Source organism: Schistocerca piceifrons, chromosome 1 (genome assembly GCF_021461385.2).
Source record: "Schistocerca piceifrons isolate TAMUIC-IGC-003096 chromosome 1, iqSchPice1.1, whole genome shotgun sequence".
Lineage (NCBI taxonomy): Eukaryota > Metazoa > Arthropoda > Insecta > Orthoptera > Acrididae > Schistocerca > Schistocerca piceifrons.
In genome coordinates, this window is record NC_060138.1 from 878,960,241 (window position 1) to 878,984,335 (window position 24,095).

At 43.6% G+C, this 24,095-nt stretch overlaps 1 protein-coding gene across 1 annotated transcript in view; it reads left to right on the top strand.

Annotated features, from left to right (window-relative positions):
• LOC124776180 (sodium-dependent serotonin transporter) overlaps nucleotides 1-24,095 on the top strand; it is a 470,801-nt gene that overhangs the window by 307,859 nt on the left and 138,847 nt on the right. The window contains exons 7-9 of the mRNA XM_047251016.1: nucleotides 8,548-8,651; nucleotides 16,287-16,411; nucleotides 20,080-20,178. Of these exons, the coding sequence (XP_047106972.1) occupies nucleotides 8,548-8,651; nucleotides 16,287-16,411; nucleotides 20,080-20,178 (328 nt within the window). The remainder of the gene's footprint in view (nucleotides 1-8,547; nucleotides 8,652-16,286; nucleotides 16,412-20,079; nucleotides 20,179-24,095) is intronic.

Consider the following 24,095-nt stretch of genomic DNA (forward strand, 5'->3'; position numbering starts at 1 on the left):
CGCGAGATATAAATGCGATCTAACCTGCTCGCCGAATGACTTGTCACATAGGTGTATCCCGGTGCATCTCCATGTCGTAATTCCCACGTGTCACTAAGTACAAGGTCGTTGACAACGATTCGCAACTCCTGGCTGATGTTTGCTTGCGGCCATTGGTCGTTCTGGCTGAGAACACAGTTGAAATCTCCACCAATTATTACACATTCATAACGTCCATGGAAAAGTGGGGCACTGTCTTATGCATAAAATCGTGCCCTTTCCCGCCGCCGATTGTTCCCCGACGGTGCATAAAGAGTGATGATGCGTGTCCGAAACGTCGTGAAAGCCATTCCCCTGGCCGACGGAAGGTAACACACGTTTTCCACTGGGAAGCCATCTCGCACGTAAACTGCCACCCCACTCCCATTGTGATCTCCATGTGACGAATAGGATTGGTAGCCTGCGATGTATGGGAGTGAAGCAATATCCACATCAGATGCCCAAATCGTTTCCTTCAGTAGGTGCATTTTGGCCGGTGAATGCACGTCATTTATATTTAATGTCGCAATACGGTTCGCATGGCGTTGAATCCCACTCTGTCGATGCGCAACAACATCTCCCTGCATCGGCGCTGGGGGCTGAGTTAGAAGACGTTCTCTCGCCCCTCTCCCTTCACCTTCAGCAATTATTAGGCTGTCTTCGTGAGTGCCGGCTGCCTCTGTATGACGTCCGGCGCCTCCTCAATAACGTCATACCACATCTTTGCAGGCAGTGATATATTCGTGTCCATTGCCACATCATCTGCGTCTGGAGCGCCAACTGGTTGTGCTTCCTCTTCAGCATCACCACGTCCCGGTACCGTCAATGTGACAGACCGATGCGGGTCTGATCGAACAGTTTCCATTGCCTCATCCTGTTTCGTAGAGGCTGTTGTGTCGTCTTGGTCCACAGGCACATCGTCGTCGGGGCAAGGGGAGTCATCCCTAGGAGATGTCGTGCGACGACGCCGTTTCCTCCTTTTCGGGGAACGTTGTTTGCGTGATCTTCCTTCCGTGTCCTCAGATTGTAAGGAATCACGGCTGCCCGACAGAAAAGCATCCGTAGGAGTTCGGTCGAAACTGATGTTGTCGTCACAGAGTGCGTTCCAGACGGAACAGAATCCGTAGTGGCTGGAACTGCTTCGTGTACTATCAGTGTGCTTGGTGGGAGTTCGGTCTCATCTGATGTTGTCGCCGTAGATTGTATGCTCGATGGAGCAGCATCCTCTGTCAGCCCGACGTCTGCTACAAGGTTTCGGAGAGTGCCATCTTGATCTTCCACCGAGGCTGTGTCCTTTCGGTCATCAGCGGACGCAGTGAGGGCCTTGGCATAGGTGATCGCTAGTACTGTCATCGCTGGCGACGGCTCCCGCACATCTGAAGGCGGTTCGTAATCCGCCGTTGCATACATTTCGACCTGAGGTGCTCCTCCTGGCCACAGCCAGAACATGTACGTGGTTGACCATCGTAAATCACCACCGCCCGACAACCAACAATTGTCAGATAGGACGGTACATGTTTCTGAAGATCAATAGTGATCTGTCGCACTCCGTTAAGAACGGGGTACGTGGCGAATTGTGTCCAGCGTTCTGCTGTGTGACCATGTACCGTGCCGTATGGCTTAAAAGCCTCGATAACTTCGTCAGCCGGGAGCTCAAATGGCAGCTCAAACACACGTATTGTCCGTACACCCAGACCAGCATGTTCTACAGTTACCGTGCCGACATTCCCGTCACTATGGCAAAATCGGAGACCTGCTTTTGTCGCCTGTAGAATTCTCTCACACGCCGCGTCATTTACCATCTTAACATACACCGTGGGACTAACGATGGACAGGTGAATTCCGACAATATCGTTTGGCGGTATCTTGACGTCCTCTCGAATGAATCGTTCCACTGCTAAAGCCTTTGGTCGTTCGTAGTCTTTGCAGAAATTGAATCGTAATGTAGTTTTCCTGTACTTGTTCACCATGATCGTTGTTACTAGCCCGCGCGCAGACGAAGTCCACAAGTAAACAAACACTCGCACGCGCCGCACAGGCGGAAGTATGGGACCTCCGCTTCGCACGGCCGCTAGCGCCGAACTGCCAACTGAGGTACCCAAGCACGACCCACGTCCCGTCCTCACAGCTTTACTTCTGTCAGTACCTCGTCTCCTACCTTCCAAACTTTACAGAAGCTCTCCCGCGAACCTTGCAGAACTAGCACTCCTGTAAGAAAGGATACTGCGGAGACATGGCTTAGCCACAGCCTAGGGGATGTTTCTAGAATGTGAGGACGGGGCGTGAGTCGTGCTTGGGTAGCTCAGTTGGTAGAGCACTTGCCCGCGAAAGACAAAGGTCCCGAGTTCGAGTCTCGGTCCTGCACACAGTTTTAATCTGCCAGGAAGTTTCATATCAGCGCACACTCCGCTGCAGAGTGAAAATCTCATTCAGGTGAAACAAAGACTGCGCTTTGTTGGCAGAACACTTAGAAGATGCGACAAACCCACTAAAGAGACAGCCTACATTACACTTGTACGTCCTTTCTGCTGGAATATTGCTGCTCGGGGTGGGATCTTTACCAGGTGGGATTGACGGGGGACGTCGAAAAAGTGCAAAGAATGGTAGCTCGTTTCGTCTTATCGCGCAATAGGGATGAGAGTGTCACTGATATCATGTGCGAGTTGGGTGGCAGTCACTGAAACGAAGGCGGTTTTCTCAGCGGCCAGATCTACACTCCTGGAAATTGAAATAAGAACACCGTGAATTCATTGTCCCAGGAATGGGAAACTTTATTGACACATTCCTGGGGTCAGATACATCACATGATCACACTGACAGAACCACAGGCATATAGACACAGGCAACAGAGCATGCACAATGTCGGCACTAGTACAGTGTATATCCACCTTTCGCAGCAATGCAGGCTGCTATTCTCCCATGGAGACGATCGTAGAGATGCTGGATGTAGTCCTGTGGAACGGCTTCCCATGCCATTTCCACCTGGCGCCTCAGTTGGACCAGCGTTCGTGCTGGACGTGAAGACCGCGTGAGACGACGCTTCATCCAGTCCCAAACATGCTCAATGGGGGACAGATCCAGAGATCTTGCTGGCCAGGGTAGTTGACTTACGCCTTCTAGAGCACGTTGGGTGGCACGGGATACATGCGGACGTGCATTGTCCTGTTGGAACAGCAAGTTCCCTTGCCGGTCTAGGAAAGGTAGAACGATGGGTTCGATGACGGTTTGGATGTACTGTGCACTATTCAGTGTCCCCTCGACGATCATCAGTGGTGTACGGCCAGTGTAGGAGATCGCTCCCCACACCATGATGCCGGGTGTTGGCCCTGTGTGCCTCGGTCGTATGCAGTCCTGATTGTGGCGCTCACCTGCACGGCGCCAAACACGCATACGACCATCATTGGCACCAAGGCAGAAGCGACTCTCATCGCTGACGACGACACGTCTCCATTCGTCCCTCCATTCACGCCTGTCGCGACACCACTGGAGGCGGGCTGCACGATGTTGGGGCGTGAGCGGAAGACGGCCTAACGGTGTGCGGGACCGTAGCCCAGCTTCATGGAGACGGTTGCGAATGGTCCTCGCCGATACCCCAGGAGCAACAGTGTCCCTAATTTGCTGAGAAGTGGCGGTGCGGTCCCCTACGGCACTGCGTAGGATCCTACGGTCTTGGCGTGCATCCGTGCGTCGCTGCGGTCCGGTCCCAGGCCGACGAGCACGTGCACCTTCCGCCGACCACTGGCGACAACATCGATGTACTGTGGAGACCTCACGCCCCACGTGTTGAGCAATTCGGCGGTACGTCCACCCGGCCTCCCGCAAGCCCACTATACGCCCTCGCTCAAAGTCCGTCAACTGCACATACGGTTCACGTCCACGCTGTCGCGGCATGCTACCAGTGTTAAAGACTGCGATGGAGCTCCGTATGCCACGGCAAACTGGCTGACACTGACGGCGGCGGTGCACAAATGCTGCGCAGCTAGCGCCATTCGACGGCCAACACCGCGGTTCCTGGTGTGTCCGCTGTGCCGTGCGTGTGATCATTGCTTGTACAGCCCTCTCGCAGTGTCCGGAGCAAGTATGGTGGGTCTGACACACCGGTGTCAATGTGTTCTTTTTTCCATTTCCAGGAGTGTATTTACGAAATTTCAATCACCAACTTTCTCTTCCGAATGCGAAATATTTTCTTGACACCTACCTACGTAGGGAGAAATGATCATCATAATAAAATAAGAGAAATCAGAGCTCGAACGGAAAGATTTAAGTGTTCCTTTTTCCGACGCACCATTCGAGAGTTATAGGGTAGAGAAGTAGTATGAAAATGGTTTGATGAACTCTCTGCCAGGCACTTAAGTGTGAACTGCATAGTAACCATGTAGATGATGTAGATGTAGGGACTCTGATGATATCTACAGCAATGAGAGACGAAAACTGAGATAGAAAAATATGCCTTGTACCACAACCTAAGGCCCATAAAACAAAAACCACCCAGAAAGCTTTAACTTATGTTGTTGTCGTGGGACCGTTATGAACAGCTTGTCAAACAACTGTAATCAGTACGTGTGTAGTTAGGCTCGGTTATTTTGCTTTTTGTTTATCCGAAGACTTCCTAAGAAAAGTGCCAAGGATCTTCAGTTTGAAAAATAGAATAAATGAGCATCACGGGAAGTAACACACAATAAAGGTACCATAATGGACCAAATGGAACGCAGATAACTTTTTTGGTTAGGACATTTAATGAAAATGGAACAAGAAAGAATACCTAAAAACGTATTGAATAGTGACTGAAAAACAGACCATGCAAGGGAAGATCGTGACTTAAATGGATTCAAGGGATAGAAAGGAGTATGAATAATAGAGATTTGATCGTTGAAGAAGACATAGCCTATGGAACAGGTTATTATGGAGGCTGAGGGATGAACTGTAGGACTCCCTATAAATATGGGCGATCCACTCACGTTAATGTGACCACCTCCCATATTGGACGTCAACGTGCAATAACCACTCACAGACGGCAGGTGGCAGCACTAGCAGTGGAGGATATATGAAGCCTGTGATGGGAACGCGGTAAACAGCGCAGTCGTTGTAATGAGGCAATGGAGAAATTTATGTGATGTCCGAAAGGGCATGATCATTAGCTTTGGGGCCATGGGTGGAATCATCCGTGAAACGGCTAAGTTTGTAAACTGTTCGCTTGCCCTTTGGTTTACCGTGCATGTCAAAATAGCGCCATTCAAAACCGTCGACGAGGCATCCTTTTTCAATCACGGGTCATGGATGGAGGGGTGAACGATGGATGCAAAGATATGTACGTGCTAATAGATCAGCAACTGTTGAGCAACTGAAAATCCTGATGAACCGATGGGCTAACAACAGAGTCTCTTCAACAACTAATCAGCGAACATTGCTGTGTGTGGGCCTCTGCAGCAGGTGCTTGGTTCATGCACCCATGCTCACTGCTCTTCATCAGCTACGAAGGCTGAAATTTCCACGCCATTACCACAACTGGAAGTCCATTGAATGGCGACAGGTGGCCTTTTCAGATGAATCACATTTTATGCTCTGTCGGATAGATGGCCATTGAAGCGTATGGCTCTGCAGCACTCGTCGTAAGGGTTCAGGCCGGATGAACAAGGATTATGATTTAGGAAACATTTTCTTGGCATTCTGTGGGAGATCCCGTATTCTAGAAGGCACAATGGATCAACACAAGTATGCATCTACCCATGGGGACCATGTCCAACCCTACATGTAGTTTGGTTTTTCCTTGGCATCTACCAGCAGGACTATGGCACGTGTCCCACTTACTCATTTGTACATGCGTGGCTCGAAAAGCACCACGATGAGTTTACCGTACTCCTCTGACCGCCGAACTCACCAGATTTATACCAAATCGAGAATCTGTGGGACCACCTCGATCGGGCTGTTCGTGCCATGGATCCTCAACCGAGAGACCTGACGCAGCTTTCCACGGCACTGGAGTCGGCATGGCTCCACGTCACAGTCGGTACCTTCTAGAACCTTACTGACTCTCTTTCTGCACGTTCTCGCTGCAAAAGATGATTATTCAGGCTTTTGACTGGACTGTACATATCCATACGTATCTTTTTCTTATACGACCATGTAGGAACAATGATCATTTTAGTCATCACATGGAGTTATGAAACAACAATTTTTCTCTCCTGATTTTGAACTCATAACTGCCTCGTAATTAATAAAATGAAGAAATTAACTTCAAACAGGTACTGTTGATTGTTAGAAGAATCTTGAATAAGAAATTGTACAACATTTAAAACTGATGTTGTCATTCGTGATAGTCAAAATGATCTCTTTCATGTTATATCAGTTGTCATGGTAACTCTCTAATTGTCTTGAATCTCTTAATATCTCCAAATAATAGAATTATGTTGTTGTCGTATAGAATATCTAAACTTACTGAAACTATCACTTTTACATGCAGTTCTCTAGAAGCCAGATACGAAAGCATTATAGGGATAGAATTTTTGAATCCATGGCATCAAGCGCAACAACGTACACTATGTGATCAAAAATATACGGACACCATCAAAAACATACATTTTTCGTATTAGGTTCATTGCGCTGCCAGGCACATCACATCAGCGACCTCAGCAGTCATTAGACATCGTGACAGAGCAGAATGGGGCACTCCGCGGAACACACGGACTTCGAACGTGGTCTGGTGACCGGGTGTCACTTGTGTCATACGTCTGTCCGCGAGATTTCCACACTCCTAAACATCCCTAGGTCCACTGTTTCCGATGTGATAGTGATGTGGAAACGTGAAGGGCCACGTACAGCCAAGAGTGTACAGGCAGACCTCGTCTGTTGACTGACAGAGACTGCCGACAGACCATCACACAGGAATTCCAGACTGCATCAGAATCCACTGCAAATGCTATGACTGCGAGGCGGGAGATGAGAAAACTTGGATTTCATGGTCGAGCGGCTGCTTATAAGCCACAAATCACGCCGGTAAAGGCCAAACGACGCCTGGTTTGGTGTAAGGAGCGCAAACACTGGATGATAGAGCAGAGGAAAAACGTTGCGTGGAGTGACGAATCACGGTACACAATGTGATGATCCGATGGCAGGGTGTGGATATGGAATGTGTAGTGCCTACAGTAAAATTCTGAGGCGGTGGTGTTACTGTGTGGTCGTGTTTTTCATGGAGGGGGCTTGCACCCCTTGTTGTTTTGCTTGGCACTATCACAGCACAGGCCTTCATGATGTTTTAAGCACCTTCTTGCTTCCCCCTGTTGAAGAGGAATTCGTTGATGACGATTGCATCTTTCAACACGATCGAGCACCTGTTCATGATGCACAGCCTGTGGCGGAGTGGTTACACGACAATAACATCCCTTTAATGGACTGGCCAGCACAGAGTCCTGACCTGAATCCTGGGATATTTTGGAACGCCGACTTCGTGCCAGGCCTCACCGACCGACATCGATAACTCTCCTCAGTGCAGCACTCCATGAAAAATGAGCTGCCATTCCCCAAGAAACCTTCCAGCACCTGATTTAAGGTATGCCTCCGAAAGTGCAAGCTGTCATCAAGGCTAAGGGTGGGCCAATACCACGTTGAATCACAGCATTACCGATGGAGGGCGCCACGAACTTGTAAGAAATTTTCAGCCAGGTGTCCGGATGCTTTTGATCACATAGTGTACTGGAGCAGTAACCACATTGTTGAAAGGATTCCTTGAACGGGTACTAAACCACAGAAGCCAGTATATTCAGAGACTAATACTGGACTCTCTGAACGTAGTGGAATAAAAACTAATTCAGTTCCATACTTCAGAATTACTCCTACCTGTGACTGCGTGTTAGCAGTGTCATTATTGTAATTTTAGAATATCAAAAGCATTTACTGTAAACATTTGTGCCTGCGGCCTACATCATTTACAGACAGCTACACATACATTCATGTGATCAATGTTACACGACATACGTTTATAAAGTTGTGGTAGAGGATAGGGGTAATAATGCGAGTTGTGTATCATGTGAATATATTTTGTGGATCACTGGATGAAGAGAAGTGTTTGTAAGCGAAACTATGGCGTTCGCTTTACTGTTACGTCAATTTCAGTGGTGCTACTTCTTTCATCATTCCTTATAGTTTTCATTTGTAGTTTTAAAAACTGATGAGCTTCATCTACGAGGTGCCGAAAATTTCGTACAGAGAACGTACTGGACACAACAAGGTTCATGCCAAGGATCTAATTAACATACTAGAGGTAGTCATAAGGCTTTAATTACCATTGCGAAACAATAAAGTTACGCAATTTTAATGTGTCCCAAGTCTACAGACATGTACCCACAAAATTTAAAAAAAAAAAAAAAAAATGCGGGGTCGTTATTAAAGCTTAACGACTACCCCTCATACTTGTTATATCTTCTCCAAAGATTTCTCATTTGCGGGTTAACTAAAGGTGTGAAACTGGTAGTATGTACACCCATAGCCAGTAGCCGCTGTTATCAGCAAGCCGGCCTGGTGCTTATGTTCCAGGTGTGGATAGACGCGGCGTCGCAGATCTTCTTCTCCCTGGGTCCCGGCTTCGGCACTCTGCTCGCCCTCTCCAGCTACAACAAGTTCAACAACAACTGCTACCGGTGAGTGCACACGCTAAAACACTGTCAGAGACCGTAGTGTAACCCCAGTCATCTTCAGCGAGGCTGTGAAGTGTCCCTCTTCGGCATTCACCACCCTTGGGGTGAATGTAATTTAATCACATTGTATTTTTCTTTTATCGTCTAATGTGTGAGTTCCCTGAAGCGAATCATACAGGCAAAAGATTTTGCTACGTTATATTAAAAGTTTCTTCGACTTCTGCTTTCCTAATGCTTTTGCGTCGCGGGAATCCTCACTCACATCAGCAGCCGCTATCCACGAGTTCCTAGCGATGAGCGCAGTGTGAAGCAAACTATGCGACTGACTGCCTCACTGATCAGCAAAGAAACATTTTAGGTGTATGTGGATTAATTCTCGGCACTGCTACACTTGCTAATCAGTCTTAATGACGGTCGCTAGCAATGCTTTTACCTCCGTAAAAGTTATAATTCGAATATCAGCGATAAATGTCCCGCAATAATGTAACTGCGCTGGAGAGTGTCAAATATGCTACTACAGGACTGAAAAATTCACTCCGTTCCAACCGCCTCCAACTGGTTCCTTGAAACGTTCACGGAAATCGTCGCTAAGGGAAAGCAGGGCCACACTTAAAGATCGTACATTGAACATAAAACCCAGATCAAAACTTTCCTCGTTTTTATGAAAAATAGGCAAACTCCTAAAAAGTCCGTCCTTTACGTCAAACACCATCTCAGGCTAGATAATAGCTCCAGATTCTGTTACGAGATCTAAGCCAACCAATCACGTGAGCACTTGCTAAGCCAGAAAATTCGCCTACAAGTAGTGGGCCAAAAAATCTGAATTCAATATCTGCATGCACAACGCAGTCGACAGATATTGTAAAGTTTTCCAAGTTGATAGAATAACTTTCTTGATCACTGTGCCTGAACAGCCAGTAACTCTATCACACAGCATCTCTGCGCCTGACAGCCTGCAACTTGCCTTCGCATTCAACAGGACTAAACGCCACTTCCTAGAGTTCACAAATTCCAGGCAACTTCCAAATATATTTAAACATTTATGCTTTTCAGGTACCGAGGACAGCAAAAGATTGGCTTTTGAGTCTAGTATGAGTACACGCATCGGTCACCCTCTTTCATAAGTAGTACCTCTTATCAAAAAAGTACGGCTTCCCGGCAGGACTTCCGCAATTATATTTTCAATTCAATGATACTGAGACAACGACGTCTTTAGACAGTTTCTGTGCACTGAGCAAGCCGGCTGCTGCGTTTGTACGTAATAGCGAATCTCACAGCCTCATGCCATGAACGTCTATCGGGACAGACTAAATTTAAATGTAAAATTCCTTCCTCAATTAAAATATCATTCGGATGGTTACTGTTCCTAACCCTTGCCTGAACTGGATCTGATATCGTGTTCAAAATCTTCATGAAACCATTATGTCCAGACCAGGAACACAAATCACTCCAGTCATGGGCCACTCTTTCCCACTGCGAAGTCTGTAACAAGTTGACGCCATTTAGGTCCAAATGCAGATAAATTATTCAGACGTTGGGGCAACAGATATCAGCCGCAGTCATATCGAATGCCCTTCACACTTTTGACGTTTCAAGGAGACAGAAACTTATGTAACATTGGTATTTGACCTATTTATTTTCTCTTCACAAATATTATTATAAAAACGAATTAGTGACGAACAACTGTTTTCTCCCAATCGAAGGTAAAAGTTTTACTTGTTTGAATATCGTGCACGAGCTGTTTGTGGCGTATATTCCATGGGATAGTTATCAATTGTGAAGCAGTCAAGGCACAGAATTCTTTGTACTGATGTAATATTTTACTGCGACAGTGCATAAGACGCAAATTGCCTCGACATACAAGAAGTATGTCATAAGGTTATACAAAAATTTCCTCCCATAAAATCGCAACGTTCACGTTTCCTCACTTCAAAGCATGGTTACTGAATTGTCTACTCTTGGCAATATAAAAAAAATTATGCAACAAGCGCATCGAAGTCCGAAATTACTGACAAGAAAGCTGCAAACAGAAAGGAAAATAAACGCATTTTCCTCTCCAACATTTCAGTAAGTGATTACCACGAAACGTTTCACCCACATTCTGTTATTTTCAGGTGTCTTTCTTTCCCATTAAATATTCACAAGAAAACACGAAAATGGGTTTCAATTTGAGCTATTTAATTTTCCATGTTGCACAGATACGTTTTTGACCACGTGAAATATATTTAAAACAAAGGAACCATCCCTGATTGTTGAGAAATGTGTTCCTGGTCTGGACATAATGGTTTCATGAAGATTTTGAACACGATATCAGATCCAGTTCAGGCAATGGTTAGGAACAGTAACTATCTGATTGATATTTTAACTGCGAAAGGAATTTTACATCTGAATTTAGTCTGACCCGATAGACGTTCATGACGTGATTAAGTTAAAATGTGAATAATAAAAAATATGGTGTACTATATTAACTTATCTTCACTTTCTAAAATAACTGAATGCATTTCAACAGTTTAATTTACACAAGGAAGAAAAGGAAATTAATAATAATGCTCGGGGCGATTCACTTGCGTCTAAAACACACAGTCGCATCTATAAAAGTGTCGTTACCGCCAGTCGCAGTTTTCTAGAAGATTTTCCTGTGTCAACTCCAAATGTCGATGTAATGACTCAAATGGCAATGGTAGCGTGACAGTCTTCTATAACGAAAATGTGAATAAGAAATGGCAGTTCAGCTTACTTTATGAATCTGCACTGCCTAATGGCCAAGTTTTTAGTCGATCTAGTTTTAAATGGTGCAAAGGAAATTACACGGCTGCGTCGCCGCTAGGACTTGCAGGCCGTTGGCGCCGTGTGCAGCGCCTGTCAGGGAGTAATCAGAGTTCTCGGAGGAAAGCTTAAACGACGCATGGCGTGCTGCGCGCAGCAGGCAGATGAGATTAAGGTCGCCGCCTTTCACAGAGGAAGATTGACGACACTTCTTATCTCCGTTAGAGTCTTCTCTTTCATAGAAACAGCTCCTCCAATGCTAACTTAACTTTCACTATACATCCCAATACATATCGATTATTTTCAGGTGCACTATGCGTTACCATTAGTTAATCTTCCTCCTCTTCAGTTGGCAGCTTTCTAAATCCTCTCGAGTTTTCATGTTGTTTCTTTTCATGTTTTAAGTGCCTGCAGTTCTTTTACCTCTAAGAAAGCTTTCTTCTTGTCAGTTTATGACCAGCAATAGGCATTTCTTTAAGTAACATATTGAACGTAAACTGGTATACACTACACTTTCAGAAAACTTAAAATATTTAGAATTCAATTGTGGTAAAAGCATTTCTATTTGGATACAGATGGCCGTACCGTAGGTGCAACCACAACGGAGGGGTATCTGTTAAGAGGCCAGACAAACGTGTGGTTCCTGAAGAGGGGCAGCAGCCTTTTCAGTAGTTGCAAGGGCAACAATCTGGATGATTGACTAATCTGGCCTTGTAACACCAACCAAAAAGGCCTTGCTGTGCTGGTACTGAGAACGGCTGAAAGCAAGGGGAAACTACGGCCGTAATTTTTCCCGAGGGCATGCAGCTTTACTGTATGGTTAAATGATGATGGCGTCCTCTTGGGTAAAATATTCCGGAGGTAAAATAGTCTCCCATTCGGATCTCCGGGCGGGGACTACTCAAGAAGATGTCGTTATCAGGAGAAAGAAAACTGGCGTTCTACGGATCGGAGCGTGGAATAGTTTGGACAAGAAGAGAATAGAAGCTTTTGAAATGTGGTGCTACAGAAGAATGCTGAAGATTACATGGGTAGATCACATAACTAATGAGGAAGTATTGAATAGGATTGGGGAGAAGAGAAGTTTGTGGCACAACTTGACTAGAAGAAGGGATCGGTTGGTAGGACATGTTCTGAGGCATCAAGGGATCACAAATTTAGTATTGGAGGGCAGCGTGGAGGGTAAAAATCGTAGAGGGAGACCAAGAGATGAATACACTAAGCAGATTTAGAAGGGAGTAGGTTGCGGTAGGTACTGTGGGATGAAGAGGCTTGCACAGGATAGAGTAGCATGGAGAGCTGCATCAAACCAGTCTCAGGACTGAAGACCACAACAACAACAACATGTTCAAATGGAGGGAGAGGTGATAAAAATAGTATATTACAATTGTGTACTTACTCTGGCCAACCTCAGCAAGGTTCTTTCAATAAAACTACGCCAGGTTCCTTGCCTAATCTACCTTGCTGCACGTGGAAACCTAAATAGTAAAAATTTTGCGATAAAGCAAACATTTAGACAGGAAGAAGCGTTATTTGCCAAACATTCGGTGAACGTTGTACGTGTAGGTCTCAGCATTACATGAAGCAGCAAAGAAGTGTTTTACATAATTTATGAATACTGCATCATCGAACAGATATACAAATAATCTGTTTCTGCCTGACTTCATCAGCTACGACCACTAATAGTCTTATAATGTCAACACTGAAATACAAACACTTGTGTAATAGTCTATAGATAGTCCTTTTGTTTTCCGCATACGACTAGCAACTATCTCGTCTAACAGTGATGACAGTAGCAGTCATGTAATACTGTCAACAATACTGCATTCATCAGTATCCAACTAGAAATTGGGAACATCTTGAATGTCAGGATCTGACTTTTTATTGAAAATCATAATTTCGGACATTCATGAGATAGATTTTTCTAAGTCAGCCCAGCACTATTGAAACACTCCTGTGCGCATTTAGCCCAATCATTATGAGGAAGTGACTGCAAAAATTTATTGCCTGAGAGCAGAACAAAATGTTAAAGAAGAAAGTTGTAGGTCTTAAAAATCTCAGTCGATTGCCTTCTTATAAGTATCGATTGCTTACTTCTGTCGATTGTTTTCTTGTAAGTTTAAAATCGCGTTCCTTGTAAATTGTTACATTCCCGAACTTGCTACTTAAGGGGAGTATACCCGTGGAAATTAAAAAATCATTGGTTTGAAAAATTAAAAATAAATATATTTTTTTTTCAGATATATCGATTTCTTGTGAAAAAAGAGAGATGGCGCTGTCGATAATTAGGTGCATCTTCTCAACGGATGCCCCTACAGTAACAGCTTTAGGCTTATTTTCTTATGCAAAGAAGTATACTATAAAGTTATTGAGTAGTTTAAGATTTTAGTAATTTTAGCACTCAAAAAAGACTTCGAAAAACTTGCAATTTCATGGGCGCGTTTTTAATTAACTACTTCAATTTTTATGTTGTGTAAATAGCTTTTAAAGAAAGCACTTGCTGACATTTTTCGCGAATTTAAAAAAAAGAAATATTTTTTTGCGACCATTTGGAAACGAGACTTTTTTTAGCGAAAAATCTAGTGGACGTAGTTGACGTTTTACCACGATGCGCTTGACGGAGGTTAATATCGAATATTAATATTTTCAAGAAAAAAAATACTAGAACTAGTATTATGTGTCATTGGTTTTTAGTGTTAACAACTGAGTTGTAAAATGAAGCGTGCAAGTACAGAGTGTGTCAGCACAGTGGAGTGAACCAGTGCGCCCTCGTTCTGAAAACTGATTCTAAATGAATGTGCGAGTACGTGCTGTAAAAAGAAGCCCCTAAAATGTATGAGTATTTGAAAAATTGTGACTCAACACAACGTGAAAACTTTAATAATCTTCCTAACATCGAAATACACGATGACTCTGTTGATGCTTTCGTCAACTTCTCAATGCAAATGTTCTTGAGATGCAATGTCAGAATGTTGACGTTCTCTCGATTCTTTCGCCTTTCTTCTTCACTAAAATGTAGAAGAGGACGTACAAGAAAATGAAGCAGAAGACCATCCAACAAAGAAAAGAAGGCATTCTTTTGATAAATAATTTTATCGATACAGGACAAGTGCGTAAAAGTTTTCATTATAATGGTTTTTATATACTTTACACAGAGTTGTCTTATTAAATATTTGCGTAAATAATTAAAATTCTTTGAAGTTACCTTGACATGTTGCATTTATTTAATTTTTACCAAAAGTAATTAAGGGCTGGAGTAATGAAGTAAGTGTTCTAGAGAGCAACAACCAGTATAACAACGTAAGTATCATTAATTTAGCAAAAAATTTGAGGCGTTGCATCAAAAATTCTGTTGTAATAATACAAAATTATTGAACTGAAAATAAACATAAACATAATACAAATTAAATAAAGCTTAAGGATTTCTGGGACTATTTCTATTCTAAGGCAAAAATGATAGAACATTCGCGTTTATCTCGTCAAGTTACCCCAGAGTAAATTCAAAAGGACTTTTGTAAGTGTTCCACAAGCCGAGATATCAAAGATTGTGCAAGTGTGGCCGTTTAGAATCAGTTTTCAGATCGAGCGCACGCCCGTTCCAACGACTCCACTGCCCCCTCCAGCTGACGCACTGCGCGCTTGCAAGTTCCGTTTTATTGCCCAGTTACTAAAACTGAAATCAATTAAACACATGTTAGTACTTGTCCTAAAAGTATGAGTATTCAATATCAACGTCCATAAAGCGAATTGGTGTAAAATGTTAGCTGCGCCCACTGATGAAAAATAAGAATTATAAAAATAACAGCAGTTTATTACCTAAAAAGTTATTTTCATGAAATAAAAATTGAGGTACTTAGTTGGAAAAAAAACAACAACAAAATTCAAGGTGTTCGAATCTTTTTTATATTTAGATGTAAAAAAATTGTTAAAATTATGTAATATTATGGTACCACAACTCTTTGCGACGAATATAAGCCTAAAATCGCTACCGTAGGTCCGTCTGCTGAGAATATCTATCCAGTTATCGAGTACGTCATTAAAAAAAAAAAAAAATCTACATATCTGGAAAATGAATATTTTTTAATTTTTCAAACAAGTAGTATTTTGAAGCATCAAGAGCTGTGTTTACAGTAAATAGCAAGTATGGGAACATAAACGTTAATCAGTTATAGTGAACCACGGTTTCAACGGGTTTTTTCGATATATCTCGAAACATAAAATAGCAGTCGACACTCATTCAAAAATAGCCGATAGATCCTTTTAAGACAAACAACTTCCTCATTTAACATCTTTCGACGGGTTCTATAGTTTCTACTTATTTTAAAAAACCCGTTTATCGCAGCTTGGCGGGTTTTATTCTATTTTCGTCTTGGATCGCCCTATCTTTAATAATAAAAAAAATTGTCTCTTTCCATTTTTCCTATGTCATTGGCAGTAGCAAATACACTGTGTAGGCCTCCTTGCAGCAATGTAGTTCAGAGCGTGACGGCCGAGATGTTACTGTTATCATGTAGAAAATGATATGGATTAGATTGAATAAATTAAAAATAGAAATTGCATCGTAGTTTGTCCAAGAATTCGTATAAATGTAAAAGAGCAATTGCGAAGATCTAAAGCGACCAGTACAAGGATGGGTCCGTACAAGTACAGATTTACATCTGCATAATCCTCTGTAAGACGACTGTTATTCTGTCCCCGTGAAAGTCTCTCACACATTAAAGATCTGCATGACAAATTGATGTACTTTGGAAGTCACAGACCGTTGCAAACCCGTTTTCCACCCCTTCCGGAGCTGACAGTTCCTCAGTTACGCTATAAAGACAAGGACGTCCTCAGAGACAGGCGCTGACGACAGCTGCTATGATGTTGCAGGGATGCCATCCTGACGAGCAGCATCAACTGCCTGACGAGCTTCCTGGCCGGCTTCGTCATCTTCTCCGTGCTGGGCTACATGGCGCACGTTCAAAACAAGAGCGTCTCAGAAGTCGGCCTCGAAGGTAGGGCCACTCCTGTCCCTATGAGGGAAGTATATCCTGCCTCTGATACAGGGGTTCCCAAACTGTTACTCTGACGAAACACTTTGAGAATCCTCGTACTTTGACGGAACACCCTTCTTATATTGAAGATTAATAAAATTTCGAATATTGATAATAAACTTGTTTTATTCAGTGGTTACTTCTGATTTGAATCGTAACTAACTACACAGAAACCGTAACAAAATTTTAAGAAATAGTTAGTATCGACAAATCGTCGAAAAAATTGCCATGTTATTAATACTTTTCTGCGGAGCACTTATTTTCTTCTCGTAGAACACGAGTGTTTCTTGGAACATTGGAACACAGTTTGGGAAACCCTGGCCTAATACAAGCTTCAGTAACACATATGCAGATCACGTGACCTGACCGGGAAACGACACAACTCGCCCCACTTTGTGTCCTGCCTCTATTGCTCCATCAGCCTCTTGGTAATCTTTATAGTGTGTACCCCAAAATATTTTCGAATTACAGGCCAAGAAAATAGCATCTGCGTAATACTTTGGAGGGTGGCAATCAGTTATAGGTTCCTGACATTCATTTTGTATATATGTTTCAAACAAGAACTGAAAAACTGTGATAACTCAAGTGGCTGTGATTACAAAGTAGTTCCACTAATCTATTTGTATGTCCATGTTTCAGACACAAAAGCTACTTCTAACTATTTTTATGTGCTTCCTGCTACAGTTATGACAATTTCATTATGGTACACATTATTTCTATTACAGAGTCTCATTTAAAGTTTCAGTCTGTGGCAATTACATTCCAAGTTTGTTGTATTGATGCACAATGTGATTCAAACAGCTAGTATGATGTGGAACTCACTGATATGAGACTACAGTTGAGCATTTACCACACCCCAGTAATACGAACATGATCTGAAATCCGTGATTATTCCCATAAGATCACGCAAGATATTATAACAAGGTGCGCAAAGAAAACTGTTGAACATCTGAATCTGTGCTGGACTGGCTCTATTAAACAAGACATATGGGTACTACAGTTCACATAGATATAAGTTGAAAGGGTTTCGTCAAACTGTGGAATGAATCTAAATGTCACAATACATTTCTGTTTATTACTAAGATGCATTAACTTGATTCCAATCATTGATCAGGCAAAACAGAGAGTTATGAAGTGCACAAAGGTTCAAATGAATCATTAAATATATACGTTGGCACAGGTGGATGGAATTGGAAATGAAATGATACATACAGCTACGTGTATAAAAACTGCCAATGATATGAATTAATCAGTAGATTAAATAACAGAACCAGAAAAGTGCATATAGTCACCACTTCCCCTGCCTAAGAAGGTGCTGACTTCAGCTACCTGACGGCGCGAATTAGTTCAGAGAAGCAAACCTTTAAATCGAATTAAACGACTTTGTGGTCCCCTCATCGCTACAAAAGCAAATGCGGTCTATGCATGTCATCGTTCTAAAGCTCTGCTGCAGAGGATGGCTGCAGTGGTGGATCAGTTCACCCCCGGTATCTACCATCAACTCTAGGACGAAATCCCACCTCTCTCCAGTTATAAGCGGAAGACATCTCTGCCTCTGACGATCCAGGATGAAGTGTCTATATGCTTCCTTCTCAAAATCGTGCTGCTTGTGCCAGCACTGGGTTCTCCTTAGCCAACTGTTGTAGAGTTCTGGCCAATGAAAAATTTATAAGGACTGCAACAATTTTCCGTCTCCTAAATAATCTGCTGTGATTAACCAGTAATACACATTTCTCTCTTAGAGCGGAGCAAAAAGCAGAAATTCTCTCCTACTATGAGGATGGTTTCACGTTTCAACCCATGGCAGTGGCTGTACGTATGCACTCACGAGTCTTCATGCCCACTACAGAAATCATTTTGGTGAACGAGTGCGGGAATCCCTTACAGTGACTGCTGGGGACCTTTGGATCCAACAGATTTTTGTCACTCTGAGTGCTTTATGTTTTCACATCCCCTTGTAGATCTATATCTTTTTTTTAGGAAGCATCCCTTATGCTGCTTCTCACAATGCAAGTTTACAGTTTGCCGAAACCCACCTCCTACCTCAGCGAAGCTCTTATCGTAATGTGGGACACCGCCTGTGACAGCGCCTGTCCATTCAGTGTGTACCTGGCCTGGACTATGCCTTCCAGTGAGGAACAATTATATCCTTTCGGTCCACACTCTCCATCAGTCAGCCAGCGGAACGAGCTTACAGGAAAACATTACACTTATCCTCCACCATATAGAAATGAAATGAACAAGTATTTGTTAGATTCACAGTCATTGATGTTTGTTTCAGTTACATCTGTAGCTTCATGTATCGCTAGAAATATGAATTGGTTTGGTGGTCTAATTTGAACAGTGGGATATGTATTAGGTTAAAGATCAGCTTTGGAAAGAAACTATCCCATAGTTCTGGGTTACACGACAGTATACTTTATTTTATTTATTTACATTGCATTCGATCCCGGACTTTTGACTTCTTTGTGCTTAGCAACTGAGTTATAAAGTCATGACTTTCAGTCAATCAGTAACTCCCTGATACTCTCAAAACTGCTCAAAAGCTTTCCTGTACACCTTCATGACGGAGCACTCCCAGGAGAGACAGTAGGGAGTAACTAGTAAAATGAAGCTGTAACACGTGCTGTAAATCTTTTTTGACTACCTGAGTTGATAAGACATCTGACAAGTGGTTGTGTTTGATGCTTGGTGGGATACAAAATGTTACACTGTGACTTAGTTTTAGTGCCACTAAGGAAATAAGGAAAACAATGTACGATAAATTTAACCGTAAGACAGGCGTAACAATAGCAAGCTAAAGAAGAAAAAAGGTAATGAAATGAATGAATATTACATCAGAAACTACAAAATTGTGAGTGATTGTTATAGATGGATCACAGTTAAAAAGAAAATACGTCCTTACCTTCACACTAAAAAGAAAATACTTCCTTACCGTCACACACATACTGTCCCGCAAATATGACGAGTCTGCACAATTTTGTAGGATTTAAGCGCTGGTACACACTGAAATTCCAAAAATAAAAAATTGATATCAGCATAATAATATTTGTGGAGAACTAATTTAGTATCTTAGGTATGGTAGTGATGTGAAAATTACAAAATCAATTAATGTTACTTTTAAACAGTGGAAACACTAAGGAATGAAACTTTAATGTGAATAATTGTAAGTTTGCCGTTTGGTAGTGTTTTAATGGGTTATCTCTCTACGTACTCATTCAGATTTAAATGAGATATTTTAATGCAGAATAAGAACAGTTTGACTATAGCAACATTGTAACAGTTTTCAATCGATAATCAGATTCTGAAAATCTCTTTATATTTTTGCATATTCGGAGTTTATCTGAATACAGGAGTCTCCCAAAACAAACCAAAATTGAGAAATTAGAATATTGTAACAAATTTAAATGATCATCAAGGAAACGCAACTTCATCACTTCTGTCACGCTTAGATGAAAATTTAGCAGAGGAGGTACTTTGAAAGATGATTGTTTCACATTTCGCGGGCCTGTAAGAAATTAAAAGTACTTTTTAAACTGAGTGAGCTTCCAGCCCGCTGTTATCCGAGTATAAGTTCAACTACCCCCTAAGTTCCGTTTTTACCCACACCACCTTGTCTCCTGTTGCAGGTCCAGGCCTTGTGTTCATCGTGTACCCGGAGGCCATAGCGACTATGTCTGGTTCCGTCTTCTGGTCCATCATCTTCTTCCTCATGCTCATCACTCTCGGTACGTACAAGTCTGCTTATGACTTACTTATTTATCCATGGTAATGCCTATACCTGCGATGTCTACCTAGAAATGCAATAAGAAAAGTACAAACAATACACTCTCACAATGAACTTTAAAAGTCTATATATTTATTTTAGTAACTATACCACCGTACACATCATTGAAATATACAAACAGAAAGAGAGAGAGAAGCAAATGTATCGAGCTACTGTTCTGAACGTTTCTGTCGAAAATTCTGAAAATTTTGCATGTGTTGATCTTAGAGTTATAATCGCACCCACAAAAACTTAAGAATATTTATGACTTCGAGAATGATTCGAAAAGGAGTTGTTTGTACCTCATTCATCGTGCTTATTCATACTATTGTTTCTACGTTTAGTACAATTTTGTCAGTAGTTTACATATAAAATACTATAAGGCTTGCTTGTGTGCGTTCCATTATTTTCCTAAGGTAAGGAATCAACGAATATCATAATGGCAAAGGAAGGGTTTGAGTACAGAATACTGTATTTCATTTTTTTTTAAATTTAAAACTTACCCTTGAGATGGATAGTTAATTTCTCTGTTTCTGTTAACGAAGTTACTGTCCAGAGAAAGACAATTATTTTTCTCACATCACACGGAGAGATCACTGGCTAAAACATTGAAATTCGGTCCTTACAAGTTACTGCAAGATTATTTTTAAAAACTATTCACTGTATTTGACCAATCCAGACACCGTTGAGACATCCATATTCAAAATTCCTATATTCAATTGTCGGAAAACGTCATCGTTACTGTAGTTATTACAGAGAATATCCAACACATGTAGTGGGGTGACGAACTGAAACTAATTTAAATGGAGCTGTAGTAGGGCGATACTCTCGTCAGTCTCTGTTTAGTTAAAATAGCAAGGAAGAAAAAAAGAAAGACGACAGTTTGACGTAGTGCCTACTTTGTCAACACAGAGTGTTGATAGCAACAAATAGATAAATAAAATGAAAGTAAATACATAAAAGTAATTAAATTAACATACCATCGCCGACGTCGTTGGACTTAGGGCCCAAATTCTGAAAGGAAAATACACTCCTGGAAATTGAAATAAGAACACCGTGAATTCATTGTCCCAGGAAGGGGAAACTTTATTGACACATTCCTGGGGTCAGATACATCACATGATCACACTGACAGAACCACAGGCACATAGACACAGGCAACAGAGCATGCACAATGTCGGCACTAGTACAGTGTATGTCCACCTTTCGCAGCAATGCAGGCTGCTATTCTCCCATGGAGACGATCGTAGAGATGCTGGATGTAGTCCTGTGGAACGGCTTGCCATGCCATTTCCACCTGGCGCCTCAGTTGGACCAGCGTTCGTGCTGGACGTGCAGACCGCGTGAGACGACGCTTCATCCAGTCCCAAACATGCTCAATGGGGGACAGATCCTGAGATCTTGCTGGCCAGGGTAGTTGACTTACACCTTCTAGAGCACGTTGGGTGGCACGGGATACATGCGGACGTGCATTGTCCTGTTGGAACAGCAAGTTCCCTTGCCGGTCTAGGAATGGTAGAACGATGGGTTCGATGACGGTTTGGATGTACCGTGCACTATTCAGTGTCCCCTAGACGATCACCAGTGGTGTACGGCCAGTGTAGGAGATCGCTCCCCACACCATGATGCCGGGTGTTGGCCCTGTGTGCCTCGGTCGTATGCAGTCCTGATTGTGGCGCTCACCTGCACGGCGCCAAACACGCATACGACCATCATTGGCGCCAAGGCAGAAGCGACTCTCATCGCTGAAGACGACACGTCTCCATTCGTCCCTCCATTCACGCCTGTCGCGACGCCACTGGAGGCGGGCTGCACGATGTTGGGGCGTGAGCGGAAGACGGCCTAACGGTGTGCGGGACCGTAGCCCAGCTTCATGGAGACGGTTGCGTATGGTCCTCGACGATACCCCAGGAGCAACAGTGTCCCTAATTTGCTGGGAAGTGGCGGTGCGGTCCCCTACGGCACTGCGTAGGATCCTACGGTCTTGGCGTGCATCCGTGCGTCACTGCGGTCCGGTCCAAGGTCGACGGGCACGTGCACCTTCCGCCGACCACTGGCGACAACATCGATGTACTGTGGACACCTCACGCCCCACGTGTTGAGCAATTCGGCGGTACGTCCACCCGGCCTCCCGCATGCCCACTATACGCCCTCGCTCAAAGTCCGTCAACTGCACATACGGTTCACGTCCACGCTGTCGCGGCATGCTACCAGTGTTAAAGACTGCGGTGGAGCTCCGTATGCCACGGCAAACTGGCTGACACTGACGGCGGCGGTGCACAAATGCTGCGCAGCTAGCGCCATTCGACGGCCAACACCGCGGTTCCTGGTGTGTCCGCTGTGCCGTGCGTGTGATCATTGCTTGTACAGCCCTCTCGCAGGGTCCGGAGCAAGTATGGTGGGTCTGACACACCGGTGTCAATGTGTTCTTTTTTCCATTTCCAGGAGTGTAATATAGTAGGAAATAGGCAGTGTAATTTTCAAACGAACCAACCCGGAGTTCACTTTAACCGATTTAGAGAAACCATAAAATATAAATACCGAATGGTTGGCCGAGGGTTTTAACCTTGCTTCTGTAGAATGTGAGCTTATCAACAGCTGCTGCACTCCACTCGATAAGAGCTGTGAAAGGAGAAATGGTGAACAATTCACACACTCAACGCGACAGCGAGTTTCCACTCAAGTTCAGTTGCAATAAGATCCTAAAAATATGATGAACATCGAAGCGGCCGGCCGGTGTGGCCGAGCGGTTGTAGACGCTTCAGTCTGGAACCGCGCGACCGCTACGGTCGCAGGTTCGAATCCTGCCTCGGACATGGATGTGTGTGATGTCCTTAGGTTAGGTTTAAGTAGTTCTAAGTTCTAGGGGACTGATGACCTCAGATGTTAAGTCCCATAGTGCTCAGAGCCATTTTGAACATCGAAGCGCTTCGAGGTCAGGTCACACTGAAGCTATTCCAGCCATTATCGACGTTCAGAACTGCTGTAAGGTTGACAGTCTCGCTGACAGGTTGCTTCTCCAACTGCAAGGCCAAACACCACGTGCAGGTGAACGTTACCTCCGATTGTGGATCCGTAGCTAGAGCGGTGCAGATGTACACTACTGGCCGTTAAAATTGCTACACCAAGAAGAAATGCAGATGATAAACGGGTATTCATAGGACAAATATATTATACTAGAACTGACATGTGATTACATTTTCACGCAATTTGGGTGCGTAGATCCTGAGAAATCAGTACCCAGAACAACCACCTCTGGCCATAATAATGGCTTTGATACGCCTGAGCATTGAGTCAAACAGAACTTGGCTGGCGTGTACAGGTAGAGCTGCCCATGCAGCTTCAACACGATACCACAGTTCACCAAGAGTAGTGACTGGTGTATTGTGACGAACCAGTTGCTCGGCCACCATTGACCAGACGTTTTCAATTGGTGAGAGATCTGGAGAATGTGCAGGCCAGGGCAGCAGTCGAACAGTTTCTGTCTCCAGAAAGGCCTGTACAGGACCTGCAACATGCGGTCGTGTATTATTCTGCTGAAATGTAGGGTTCCGCAGGGATCGAATGAAGGGTAGAGCCACGGGTCGTAAGACATCTGAAATGTAACGTCCACTTTACAAAGTGCCGTCAATGCGAACAAGAGGTGACCGAGACGTGTAACCAATGGCACCCCATACCATCACGCCGGGTGATACGCCAGTATGGCGATGACGAATACACGATTCCAATGTGCGTTCACCGCGATGTCGCCAAACACGGATGTGACCATCATGATGCTGTAAACAGAACTTGGGTTCATCCGAAAAAATGACGTTTTGCCATTCGTGCACCCAGGTTCGTCGTTGAGTACACCATCGCATGCGCTCCTGTCTGTGATGC